At 46.1% G+C, this 13863-nt stretch overlaps 1 protein-coding gene across 6 annotated transcripts in view; it reads left to right on the plus strand.

Annotated features, from left to right (window-relative positions):
• The window catches only part of CACHD1 (cache domain containing 1), a 221965-nt gene extending 209143 nt beyond the window's left edge, over nt 1-12822 (plus strand). For 5 of the 6 annotated variants that reach the window (XM_036347578.1, XM_036347581.1, XM_036347579.1 and 2 more), the window contains 4 exons: nt 1004-1165; nt 2384-2461; nt 3299-3400; nt 11042-11280. In XM_036347578.1, the coding sequence (XP_036203471.1) occupies nt 1004-1165; nt 2384-2461; nt 3299-3400; nt 11042-11280 (581 nt within the window). Of the gene's footprint in view, nt 1-1003; nt 1166-2383; nt 2462-3298; nt 3401-11041 lie in introns of all 6 variants that reach the window. The other variant, XM_036347577.1, reaches the window with a different exon arrangement.
• Nucleotides 12823-13863: the final 1041 nt, after the last annotated feature.

Raw genomic sequence — 13863 nt, forward strand, 5'->3', positions numbered from 1 at the left:
GAGAAAGCCTCGGGAATTGGGCTCCAAGACCTCAAAAATTCTACCTGCATCCCACGGTGAGATCTCAGTGTCTTCACGGAGTTAGCACAAATGCCTAAAGCTTAGCTGGCAGGAGAGGCAAATATTTAAGCCTTTAGTGAATACCTTGTTTACTAGCAACTCCCCACATTAGCCCATCAGTAGAAGAAAAGCTCGCATATGACTACTGAAGCAGGTTAGACAGAGGGGGCGTGAACTTGTTCTAAGTCACTTTGTATACCTACCTGCAGTTTTCTGTCTAAAAAGTGCAAAGGGTGGCCCTAGCCAGTTTGGCGCAGTGGACAGAGCATCGGCCTGTGGTCTGAAGGGTCCCAGGTTCGATTCTGGTCAAAGGCTCGGTTGCAGGCTTGATCCCCAGTAAGGGGCGTGTAGGAGGCAGCTGATCAATGTTTCTCTCTCATGGAAGTTTCTAACTCTCTATCCCTCTCCCTTCCTCTCTGTAAAATCAATAAAATATATTATAAAAATTAAATAAAAAGTGCAAAGGTTTCCTTAAAGCAGCGGTCGCCAACCTTTCAGACCTCACGGACCACGGGTTGGCGACCACTGTTTTGAAGGAAACCCACAAGCTTTGAAATGTGGGATCTTTCTGAACACATATTGGTTATACGGGGTGCCATTTATTCCTGTGAACTCAGTCACATGACCCCAAAAAACCCACCTTGCCCTCACTACTCTTATCTCTCTTCCAAGAGCAGCCCCACCCCAGGGAGCTGGGCTCCCAGCACTGGCCACCGTGTGTTTAAGTGGTTCTCATCGACACACTCATTTTACTAGATCTTGCTAATTGTGTTCTGACTCCGTTGAAATTTAATTTGAGAACCAGGAATTAAACGAAGTCACTGCTCCCACATTCTTGTGGGTCATCTTTGAGGAATTCAAAGGTGAGAGCAGCTCTCCTTGCCCTCACCAGACCCCTCCCCGCTCTATTCCTGACAAGGGACATCTGTTTGTTTTCATGAAGGTGATGAGGTGATCACATTGAACATGATTAAAAGTGCCCCCGTGGGCCCCGTGGCCGGAGGCATCATGGGGTGCATCATGGTGCTGGTCCTCGCCGTGTACGCCTACCGCCATCAGATTCACCGCCGGAGCCATCAGCACATGTCTCCTCTGGCCGCCCAAGGTGAGCTCGCAGGGAAAGAATCTCAAAGCTCCCGCAGGGGCAGCAGCCTCCGCAGGTACTTCCAGGGCCGAAGGATGGTGGCGCATCTTGGGCCTCTGAGCATTGATAAGAACAGGGCTGCACTTCCCGCCTCTCCAGAGGGGGTGCAGAGGGCCCCCGAGCCTGCTTGGCTCCTCTAGCCCCTTTTGAGTCCCTGGGAAATTCCTGGCTCCTCTCCCTTACGCAGCATTCGCCCGCCACACCGGCTCTGGAGCAGGCCAGCCAGGGAGCTGGAATGCCAAGTGGGAAACGTTCTTCTTCACCCAGCTCAAATGTGTTGCCCTTGCTGTCCCCAAAACACTGGCCAACACAGAGGCCCCAGATCACTATGGGCAAGAACAGGAACCATTCTGTTGGTGTTACCTATTTTATTATATATTTTGTGAATGAGCACACAGTCAAAGGAATAATCACATCTCTTAAGACAGGATAGGTAAATGAAGCCAGGTATAAAATGATTAGTCTGTAATTACTGCTTCCATACCAAGAGTTAAATGTGGTATCTGTGTTCCTTTGCAAGGGACAAAACCATTTAAGGGGCCACACACACACACACACACCCCTCCCCACCCATTCCGTAAAGCTCCCAGGGGTATGCTCAGCGGGCTGTATGGAGCTGAGGCTGACCCATCATTCTTCCTGGACCGGGTCAGGAGCCACTGAGCTCGCCTGGCAGCCAGAAACATAGGGGCGTCGGCCTGTTTGACTGTGGCCACGATCCTGATGGGGGGATCATGGGGTAATGCTGCCCGATTCAGTGACAGGGCTCGGCGCCAGGCTCTCCCCCCTCGGTAAGGTGGGGTACACTGAGGGCGGCTGCCATCCAGGGCTGCCTTGTGCCTGACCTTTTATACGATTGTGTGGCACCATTTTATCCACGCGGTCGGCTGGCTGGGGTTTGAGACCGTTTCCTTCTGTTTTGGGTGTCTCAGCAGAGTTAGTTAGTTCTTCTCTTCAGAAATCAGTGTCAGGTCCAATTGTTCACTTATTCTCCCTCTTCTGATTCCTGTTCTCTCCTCTATTAAAAAAGGGGGGGGTATTCGTTTTTCTTTTCCAAAATCGGGTTCTTCTTGATGGAATGCTGTCACCCAGCCATCCAGCGAGCCCGCTGCAGGGTATTAAAGTTGTTGGTTTTGTTTGATTAAATAGTCATGTTTCTCTCTTTTTAATGATGGGTAGAAATGTCAGTGCGTATGTCCAACCTGGAGAATGACAGAGATGAAAGGGACGACGACAGCCACGAAGACAGAGGCATCAGTGAGTATCCCGCTGCCTCGCGCAGAGGTGTCAGCAGGAGGCTAATCCGGAATAAATATTCCTTTTTATATCCTCTTGGCTTGTATTAAAATTTAAGAGGCTTTGACATGATGAGGTCTTCTCCCCCATTTTCATTAGGAATACGTATAGGTGTTTGCTTTGTTTTAGGAAATCTCAAAAGCTTTCATGATGTTCTTTTTGGAATTCATTGCTTTGGCCTCACCCTTCCATTTCTTTCTCCTCCTCGTTACTGTCCAACATAGTGTATTAGAAAGGGAATAGTCCTGGATGCATTTTCTTTAATCCCTAAACTAATGTACACAACCTGGGGAAAGGGGCAGCTCTTTACTAAAAGAGAACTCCACTAGTGTTGAGATACTGTAGGCTTCAACTACTTAGAGCAGGGGTGGGGAATGTCTGGCCCTCGGGCCGTATAAGACCCACAGAATCATTTGGTCTGGTCCTGCCGAGGTGTTAGGGGTGAGGTAATTAAATGTTTGAGCAAGAATAGCAGGCTAATGTTTAAGTTGATAATTTTGTATGGCCTGCAAATGATGTTATAAATAACCAGATGGCCCCTGGCAGAAAAAAGGTTCCCCACCCATGACTTAGAGCCTATCTTCTTGATGCCCGTGGAGATACGTAATTAGGAACCGCTCCCTGCCCAGTTCTAAAACCAGCTCCCCTAATCCTCAGCTTTAAAAAAAAAAAAAAAAATTACATATTCTAGCTCTCCACAGAGCAACCCCAACATGCAAATGAGCCTGTTCAGAGTAAATGTCCTTGATACAGTAAGGACATGGCATAGGCGTGACTCGCTGTCCTTGTCTTCCACAGTCAGCAATACTCGGTTTATAGCCGCGGTCATGGAGCGGCACGCACACAGTCCGGAGCGGAGGCGTCGCTACTGGGGCCGCTCGGGAACCGAGAGTGATCATGGTAAGGTCTCGATTCCTGCGCCAGGGCCTGCGGGCCCCGGGGGACCCCTGCGGGCCAGCGCTCATGCCCACTCTTCTCTCTCCTTCCTGTTCTGTGCTCAAGGCAATTATTCTGACATGATTTTCCAAAAAGTCACATTCCAACATGACACTGTGATAAGAGCCCAAGGGTGGCCTTGCGTGTGTCTCCGCGCTCCTGGGCCCAGTGAGATGAACTCTGATACACAGGTGGCTGCCTAGGTTTTCGCCCTGAATAATGTCTGAGTGAAAGCTTCTCCCGCCCACATGACTCCCGGTAATTCGGCAGCCTAAATAGGTCCTACCGCCCAGTGTTGCTAGTTGGCAAACACCAGCATCATCAAGGCTCTCCCAGGCACGTACGTTAGGAACAGGGCAAGAGTCCATGCTGTCCTCTGGCATTCCCCGGCCTGGCCTCCAGCCCTGCCTGGAAGGCTCTGGGCAAGTTTCATTAAAGAGGCAGCGTTTACTCTGGGCCTTGATGGGTGAGGAAAGAGCATTAGGGACAAAGGGACTAGTGGGCACAGTCCTGGTGTTGTACAGAGTCCTTGTAGGATGTTAAGGCGGGATCCGGGCTGAGTAGTGAAAAGGTGCTGAGTGCCAAATGAGCCAGGAATTTGTACCACTTAGCTGCTCACCTTCCCGGCCCGGCGTCCATGTGGCTGTTGTCATAGAGGACAGCAGTTTTTTATTTTTCACATAGCTGTTTAATTCTCCAGAAATACTTATTTTCTCCCCAGAATCAGGTGGGTTTTTTTTAAATGCATGAATAATGCATTTAGTTGACTCTGCTTTCTGCACATCTATCCTGAAAAGGAAAAGAAAAACATGTCTTCAAACACCGTGCTCCCACACCTGGGCTGAGAAATGCAGGAGTGGGTATTTGTCAAAGCAGCCGATCTGGCCTTTTCCCCGACAGCCAGGTCCTCAGACTCCCTTTGGAAAGAGCTAAAGCTCTGATTGTAAATTGGAGACTGTTAATTTGAGCTTTGAATGACATTGTTCCCACCAACGAAACAGAAACATTGCGTTTCTATGGAGAGTCAAAGCAGAACTTAAATTGTTCTACTTCTTTGACTTTCTGCCTTTTTTCCCTAAAAACCTTTGAACATTCTGTAAATGCATTCTGCCAGGCAGTTCTGTGCCTCTTCTCCTTTGAATAATAAAACAGGTTTGAGGCTGCTGAAGTTCAACAGAAATAATTTCTTATTCAGCAGAAATACTGAATCCTCTCCCTCCTTCCCTCCCTCCCTCCCTTGTCCTCTCTCCCCCTCCCTCCCCCTTATTCTCCCCCAGTTGAAATTACTTCAATACTAAATTGGAATTCTGAGTGACGTTGAGAATGCCCCATTAGCTCGCCCATTGTCTTAGTAAAATGGCATATGAAGCAACCGCTTAGATAAAAGGAGTGGAGCAGTGTCGGTACCTGAAAGCCAAGGAATCCAGCTAAGGGCTTGCTTTCTTTCATTTTTCACAATAATTGGAGCCCTGTTATCCCCAAGGAATAAAAAATAGTTTCTCGTGCAGACAGAATGCAACACAAAAAGAAGTGGGAGACATTGACATTCCACGTAATTCCAGATGCACTGCCAAATCAATACCCTTTAACTGCATGCTGTCATATCCCCGCACCCGTATGGTCGGTCAGTAAAATTGGTGGCACTGAGTTAATGTCCCTGTCATGCATAGAAGATAAAGCCATGTGTCCACATTAAAACAAGGATCTACTAGTAATCTACTTGTTTTGTCAGCACGCTTCCAGCTCATCTTTATTGTCCTATATGGTGACTATATTGCATCTGCTATTTGCTAGGCATGGGCCTGGGGGGTGGGGGTGGGGGGGAACTTAGAGAAGGGGAGGTGTCATTTATGTGAGCCAGGCAGCGGTGATGTAGAAGGCTTACAGGAGAAGGTCAAGCAGAGTTCACTTGAGATCTCTCCGCTCCTCCTCATTACAAGTTGTGAGACTTAGCGAAGCTACTTTGGACCTCAGTTTCTTAATTATTAAAACAGGATTAGAGCTTCCTCGCCAGTGAAGTTATGGGGAATAACGAAACAATGTATGGCAGACAGGAGCTCAGGGTTGACCTCCCCACCTACAGACCCACTCTGCCCTCAAGCAATTTACAGTCCAGGAGTAAACAGTAAATGAATGCATGTTTCCCTAAGACTGATAAAAGACTGACTATGACAGCTTCCTTAAAGGAGTGGAACAAAGAAGAAGGTTAGATATTCCTCTTTCATCTGCAGGGAAATCATGGAAGGCCCCAGGGGGAAAGTGGCGTGTGCTGGCTCTGGAACTGGTAGGGTTGTAGGACCATGGTTCTTTGCTACCCAGGGAGCATAGTTCCACAAGAGTTTGGGGGTCTGATACACAAGAGAAAACTCAAAACAGTAACACAGATATACTTTCGTGGTACGGTTCAGACTTGTGATGTTTCTAGAATTAAAATTAAATGTTACCAGACTAACCTTGGAAACTTTCAGGCTACGTTTTTTATTTAGAAATATTTAGTGTGACCAACAGAGTTCTGTATTTCAAAGGAATCTCATTTTAATTCTTGTATTTCAATAAAAAAATTCTATTCAAACTAAGAATGGTTTCTGAAAAGTGAAATCATCTTTGTCAATATTCTAAGATCTCCTGGAACAATTGTTTTCAGCACTCAACTATGGACTGTTACTGCCACGAGCAGGTTAAAACAGTTACTACCTACCTGTGCTTTTAATTATATATCTGCTTTGCCCATTATTTCTCTTGAAGCTATCATGTTTTATCTAATCATCTACTGGCTTTTCTTTTTTTTTTTAAAGATAAAAACCACCAATAATTTGTTCCTTTTGAATCAGTTCTGGTTACCATCTTATTAGAAACTTTATGTATATGTATATGAAGCAACATTTTTTTCTTTTTAAGAGGGAAATTTTCCCCATGTTAAGCAAATTCCAAAACATTCAAAAGGCAAATGCTGAACCTTGAAAATCTGATCAAAACCTGTATAGTGCAGCAGACCATTAGGTGCAGATACTGTCTTGCAGTTACTCTCTGTGGCCACCAGATGGTGAGTGAGTCCCTGGAGAGACCTAACATCCTTAACTAACCATCAAGAGAGGTTTCTTAGAAACCATCAGCTAGATATACAAGCAGGATACCAAAGACCAGAAGCTTAATCTTGACTCTTCTGTTCTTAATGGACACCTGACCTCCTTCCTGAAACCTTTTTCTTGATTGAGATCATCTTTGCAGACATTTCTCTGCATACGCCTTTGGACAGTAAAGAATTTTTTCCTTTGAAAGTATTGGTAAATATCCTCTGTGTTTTAAATAGGGCTCCCGCCGTGAGTCAGAGACTGAGTCTGTCTTAATCATCACTCTTCCCTGTGCTCAACGGAGTTGCATGGCACCAAGTGAACAATTAATTTGTTAAGTGAGAATATGTGTTTGTCTTTCTCCTGCTTGTCCACAACTTACTTCCTCCCTGCAGATTTTTATTAATTATTGAGATAAAGGGAAGCCTACATTACAGAGGGATTGAGCAAGTGAAATAGGATGGCCCCGCAGTGAGTGGTTCACTTTGAAAGGGCCTCTGCTGGGGTTCTCATCAGAAAGCATCAAGAGAAATGGGGGTGCCCCAAGTTGTCTCGGGGACACCTGCACCATCCCCACCACCCTGGGTCTGTGACCAGTCAGGTTCAGGGCATCCCTGGACCCGAAGTCAGAACACCTGGGCAGGGCCCGGGGTATCCTCGATTGTCTTCCTTATTAGATAAGACTGTTGAACGTCACCACAGATAATTGGGAAAAAAAAATCATTGATGCCTTTGTTTTAGGAATATAATACGTGATTTTTTTTAATTGTGTGAGTATTGTGTTGAATATTAGAAGTACAAAGATAAATAAGTTATTGTGTTTTTTTAGAAAGAATTTGCTAATGGACAAGACAGCCCTATATTATAACACGGTGAAATCTAAGATAGTGATGTACACAGAATGCTGTTTAAACTCACAGAAGGGACACTGGGCTAGGGGCTGGGGGTGTTGGTTGGGGATGCTTCCAGAGAAGACCCTCAAACTGAAGCCTGGAGCAAATAGCAAGAGGAGGGAAGGGGAGCCAGGCAGATGGACCCCCCTGAGTTTTATATCATGAATGTGAAAGTGAATTATCAGTTACTGTGGGTGTGTGCCAGTGACCAGAGACAGAAGGCTCCCAGGAGTTTGTGGAGGAAAGATGAAGACAGCGTAGCTCTAAAGGTTGGCCAGAAATAATCAGCACAGACACTGCACTTTGACTAAAACCAGGTTTTCCACTTCATCCCTTCTATGTAGAGCAAACGGTGATGTAAGCATATGGAGCACTTTGTAACTGAGGTTGGGAGTCTACCATCCAGTCTTTTTTCCCCCCACAGTTTATTTTTTTAATATATTTTTTATTGTTGATAGTATTACAGATATTTCCCATTTTCTCCCTCTTCCCCTCCTCCTACGAGTCCCTCCCCCCTCCCCATCTTTACCACCCTATTGCCCGTGTCCATGGGCTATGCATATAAGTATGTAAGTTCTTTGGTTTATCTCTTCTCGTCCCCTCAACCCCACATTGAGGTATGTCAGTCTGTTCCATGCCTCCCTGCTTTGGGTCTTATTTTGTTGGTCAGCTCCTTTTGTTCATTAGGTTCCACAAATAAGTGAGAGCATGTGATATTTGTCTTTCTTGGTTTGGCTTATTTCACTTAGCGTACTATTTTCCAGGTTCATCCATGCTATCCCAAAGGGTAAGAGTCTCTCTTTTTTATAGCTGCATAGTATTCCATAGTATAAATGCCCCACAGCTTTTTTATCCATTCATCTACTGATGGGCACTTGGGCTGTTTCTGAATGTTCGCTGTTGTAAATAATGCTGCTATGAACATAGGGGTGCATATATCCTTTCTGATTGGTGTTTCTAGTTTCTTGGGATATATTCCCAGAAGTGGAATCACTGGGTCAAATGGAAGTTCCATTTTTAATTATTTGAGGAAACTGCATACTGTTTTCCACAGTGGCTGCACCAGTCTTCATTCTGCCATCCAGTCTTATAGTCTAGACACAGTACTGCCAAAGCTGAAAAACTGAGAAACTTGCTGTGGCTCCCAATCTCTTAGTCTTGGGAGAAGGCATCACAATTTCCCCAGCCTCTGAACCTAGAAACCTTGACCTTCTCCGAGAGGTAATAACTCCTTTGTCACACACACCAGGTAAGTCCATTTAGTCACCAAATCCAGCCCACTCTGCACTTGAAGAGTTTCACGAAGCCCACGGCTGCCCCACGTCAGGTCCTCACCATCTCCTCGGGCTGACACGCCTGCCCCGTCTTCTGAGCGTCTGATCGCTCTTTCCTTCTGTCCAGCCTCCTCATTGCCACAGGGATCACCTTAACACACGATAAGTCTTTGCCATTTGCCTCCCTTGCCCATTACTGAATCCTAACTTGTAGCTTCAGCCAGCCTTGCTGATCTGGTCCCAGCCTCCCTGTCCAGCGGCATCTCCCACATCGTCCTCCCCCACACCAGGCTTCTCACCACTGGCCAGTCCACTAGGGCCATTCCGGCTGCTCTGTCTGCATATGCTCGTCTCCCTCTCTGTGGCACATTTCCTCTGCCCCTTCCTTTTCCTAATAAATCCCTCCTGTCCCATGAGGGCCACCTGGAGTGTCAATAGTCGGGTATCCTAAGGTCTTTTCAAAATCATGTATTGTCCCTTCGTTTTCTGTGCTTTGGCATGGCCTTCATGATGTGACTTGAACTCACCATCCCAGCTTCTACCTGCCCTGTTCTCCAGCTACCTGCTGGCACTCATCCTAGCCACATGGGACGGGTATATCCTTAGGTTTCCACACCTCTGTGGCTGTGCTCACCTGTTCATCTGCTCATATCCACTTACCCAACTCCTGTTCATCCATTTAAGCCCAACTGAAAGATGAGCTCTTCTGTGGCACCTCCTCATTCCCCCAGCCAGACGTAGTTCATTCCCTACTCTGGGTTTTAACTATACCTCGATGATAGCACTTACCATTATCTGCATTGCAATAAGCCTAGCTTCATGAATATCTGTCTCCTGAAATCTTTAAGGATAAAAGACATCTCTTATGTATGTTTTATAGTCTCCAGCCCCACTGTGGTCTTCAATGAATGAGTAATTGAATTGAGTTATGTTTATACTTGTTTGATTTCTCAAGCACTAGCTTTTGAGCTCCTTGTACAGGGACCAGGTTTCCATCTTGGTATCTCCAGCAGGGGCCTAGTAGGCGCCCAATAAATATTTGTGGCATTGGACTGACTTAACTAATTGTCATTTGGGAAATGTTTCATTGAGGGCAGAGAATTGCCTTTCTCGCTTTTGCACGAAGCACACATTTTCAACCACCGACTATTCCGGCTTGGCCGTATGCGGGCACATCAATTGCAAAGCCACAACTGTGACTAGCGCTGCCCACGGGTGAGTGCTGATGGATGCTAACTGTAGATGCAGCGGAAATATTAATGAGCTGTCACTTCTCAAACATTTTAAAGGGGATTTTTGCAATATTTAAAAACATGCCAGCGTTCTTGGAATCCTTTGATCAGCAAGGGTATTTTCTTTTGAAACATGTATGACTTAGAATACCAGAAGAAATGAATCTTTAAATACAGTGGGCCAGCGCCCACAGAGAATAGTTGACTCCTTTGCTAGCTCCGGTAGGGGTGTGGAGTTGGTACTGGAACCTCAGGCAGGTTCGTTAACCTTTCTGAACCTTGCTTCCCTCGCCTGTAAAATGGATATTAAAATGCCTGCTTTGTTGGGATGCAGGAATAACATGACATCCGTGCCTGCCGTGGAGCAGGTGTGCAGATACGGTGGCAACTGTTTTTGTTCTTACTGTTGCATCACATTCGGGCATTTTGAAGCCCAGCTTTGCCCACCAGTCCCCAGCTGATCTGAGACCTGTTAGGGTCTTTTCCTTGAAGCTGCCTTTTTAAATATATATATTATTGATTTCAGGAAGGGAGAGAGCGATAGAAACATCAATGATGAGAGAGAATCATTGATTGGCTGCCTCCTGTACGCCCCATACTGGGGATTGAGCCCGCAACCCAGACGTGTGCCCTGACTGGCCATCAAACCGTGACCTCCTGGTTCATAGGCTGATGCGCAACCACTGAGCCATGCCAGCTGGGTGAAGCTACCGTTCTTTTTCTCTTCCTTTAAAATAAATAAAAACCTTCATCTCATCTCAAGGAAAAGTGTAGGAGGGAGGAGAGTTCCACAAATGTCACTGGCGGTTATCTATGGATCAGATGGGGCGTGAGATAATTTTGGTTTTATTTTGTTGATTTAAGGAAAGGGTTTTTGCATATTTTTTTTTCTGGTCTAGATTTTCTCGGTTGTCTGAAATGATTAGGTATTTCTTGGGTAATTGTTTTAAGAAAATAACAGTCAACACAAGATCTCTTTAAAAGGGTCACCTGGCCCTCTGCTGACAGCCTGCAAGCGTTGGCACCTGCGTAGCACAAAGGTAGGACCGTCTCCTGTGCCCTGGCGATCGGAGGTGACATCTCCTCCCTGCGTCTGGAAGCTCCCCGCAGCTTACTTGTTTTGTTCGTTTTCTAGGCTACAGCACGATGAGCCCGCAGGAAGACAGTGAAAACCCTCCGTGCAACAATGACCCCTTGTCTGCAGGGGTCGACGTGGGGAACCACGATGAGGACTTGGACCTGGACGCCCCGCCGCAGACCGCGGCCCTACTAAGTAACAAGTTCCACCACTACCGCCTGCCCCACCCCACGCTCCATCACAGCCACCACCTCCAGGCGGCGGTGACCGTGCACACGGTGGATGCGGAGTGCTAACCACCCCGCACCTCCGTGAGAAGACGGGGGCTGGGAGGTGCAGGGCGCTCCGGAGAGGGAAAGAACCAGCCTAAAACCCACAGCAAGAAACCCCTTGCCTTTGGGCTTGGTCCAGAGTGATCGAACTCATGTCCTGCCTGCGAATCCATTGGAGAAGGAGAGAAACGACCCAGTCACACTTGGGAAGGTGCCCGGCTGGTTCTGCCACGGAGGGGAAATTAGCCTGATAAACGAGCCGGCCGTGACCCACACGGAATGGAACTGAAGGCAAGCCTCCAAACACAGAGACGGAACCTACACAGGAAACATTGGGAGCCTTCGTTAAGCTGAGCCAGAGGAATGTGCTGAGGAGCCAGAAACACTCGGCTCTCCTTAATGTGATGGGACCGGGCGAGAGAAAAATGCGCCCGGGGAACGCGGCACGGCCTGTCCCGGGAGCAGCGTGTGCGCTGAAGACTTAGCTTTGCTCCTCGGCGGTACCCAGACACCACGATGGCCGTAGGGGACTCGTGTGAAGCTCTAAATGATGCATCTCAAGATTTCTAAGCAAAGGATTATTTTTCTACTATTTATTGAACTTGCAAACATTCTCAAACTTTGGGGGAAAGAGAAGGAAGCACAGAAGTTTCCAGCAGTGATCCCTAGCTGTGTTGTGTGTAATGAAGTGGTTCTTTGACTAAGGAGTTCTATTTCTTATTTAACTGATCTCACCACCCCCGCCCCACTCCAGCAAATGGGAAAATGAAGAAATCTTTCTCTCTGACATGTTTACATCCATTTCCTTTAGACCATCATTTCATGGACACGCATACCTTGGTTTGTAGTACAGTACAGTATTCTTTCTCTGGGCTTGACAGAGGTGGGGAGGGGCAGAGAAATCCAAGAAACTTATAAAGAAAATTGTATTCCTTTTTAACACATTCCCACTCCCCATGCAATGCTTTTCTTGGGTTTCTAGGAAACCTCCTGACACAACCCCAGCCTTCCGGCGAAGGGAGGTTGTGTTTCATTCTCCTTGTTTCAGAGACGAGAAATTTGAAAATGCCCTATTTCGATTCGGAGAATATTGAATGCATAAAGGAAGAAGTTTTTAAAATTGGAAATTTGGATTGTGCGTGAGAGATTTCTTTTGACATCATCGTTCAAAGCTGCTGCCGGGTATGCAGGAAGTTGCCCGCCAAGCTGCTTTGTGACATAATCAGAGATGAACCAGATCGGGCTACGAGAACATGGCGTTGGGAGTTGAAAGTAGTGTTCCAATGACAGTGATGTATTTTAGATTCACCCGTTGTGATCCCAATATGATATAAAGACATTCTTGCACCGTGTGTGTGGTAAATCTCCGTTTATGTGTAGTTGGAAAAAAGTCACTGAATAATGTTTTCATGATAGGGTATTATGATATAATGTTTTTTTAAAAAAAAAAAGAAAGAAAGAAAGGCTCGTCCGCAGTACCGGAAGCAAACTACATGTGCTATCAGGAAATCCCTTCGTACTGTGTATGAAATGGCAGTCTAGTGGAATAAACTGTATGAATGGACAGTGTTCATGGTTATAGTGATTTGTTCATGTACCACTGCTCGTGCCTCCAGGCAAGGTGCGTTCCCCCTTTGTGCCCTAGCGGATGGGTCGCCAGGCTGAAAGCAGGCCTCCTTGCTAGGCTGTAGTCAAGGTCAGGGGCTCCTGAACCATCTTGAATATGCAAAGAAATTTTAAGAATGCAATGGGATAAAATGAGAAGCCAATGTTTTAATGTGTGTGGGACGTAGCTCCCCTTCCTGAGCATCTGAATCAGTGTCATTAATAATGAATAAATGGTTGTTCTTGAACTGCTGGAGAGAATGGATGGCTTTCCTGACTTCCCGGAAAATTAAACCTCTCCTTGGAATACTGGGGTTGTGTGTTTTTTCTAAAGTGAAGAGCCTTCATGTTATGACACTAGTTTCTTGATGGGGAGTGAGGGGGAGGGGAACTTGGTGTTTCTAAGAAAAGAATCACTAGACTTAGAGCTTAAAAATAAAAAATGGTACAGCCTACTCAGACATAATAACAGAAGTGCGATTTGTGTCTTTTGTGATAAGAATCTCCCTTATCCTGAACTTTGGGGGGAAACCATTGAATTCTTATACCTGAGTAAGAAAACATAACTGTGTTTTACAGTTCCTGTGGAATATAGGACAACCAGGTCTGTGAAGTTTGAATTGGGGTTACCTTTTGTCTTCTTCCCTAAGGGTTGCATATAATGTGGTTTAATCATTTGTTGTTTGTGTTGTTGTTATTTAAAAGGAATAATGTGTTTCGGGAAACTTTTCATGATGACCAGTATTACAGTGGGACCTTGACTTATGAGTGTCCCGACTAACGAGTTTTTCAAGATACGAGCCGTCTCTCGGCCGATTTTTTGCTTTGAGTTGCGAGCTAAAATTCTAGTTATGAGCCAGCTTCAGATACCCCACCGCTAGTTGGAGCAGCGAACGTCACAGTGACATCAGCCCAGCATCACATGTCTCACTCGTTCACTTTATGATTTGACATAGGAGTAATTTGAGTTACGAGCTCCGTCACGGAACGAATTAAACTCAT

Source organism: Myotis myotis, unplaced genomic scaffold, assembly GCF_014108235.1.
Source record: "Myotis myotis isolate mMyoMyo1 unplaced genomic scaffold, mMyoMyo1.p scaffold_m19_p_2, whole genome shotgun sequence".
Lineage (NCBI taxonomy): Eukaryota > Metazoa > Chordata > Mammalia > Chiroptera > Vespertilionidae > Myotis > Myotis myotis.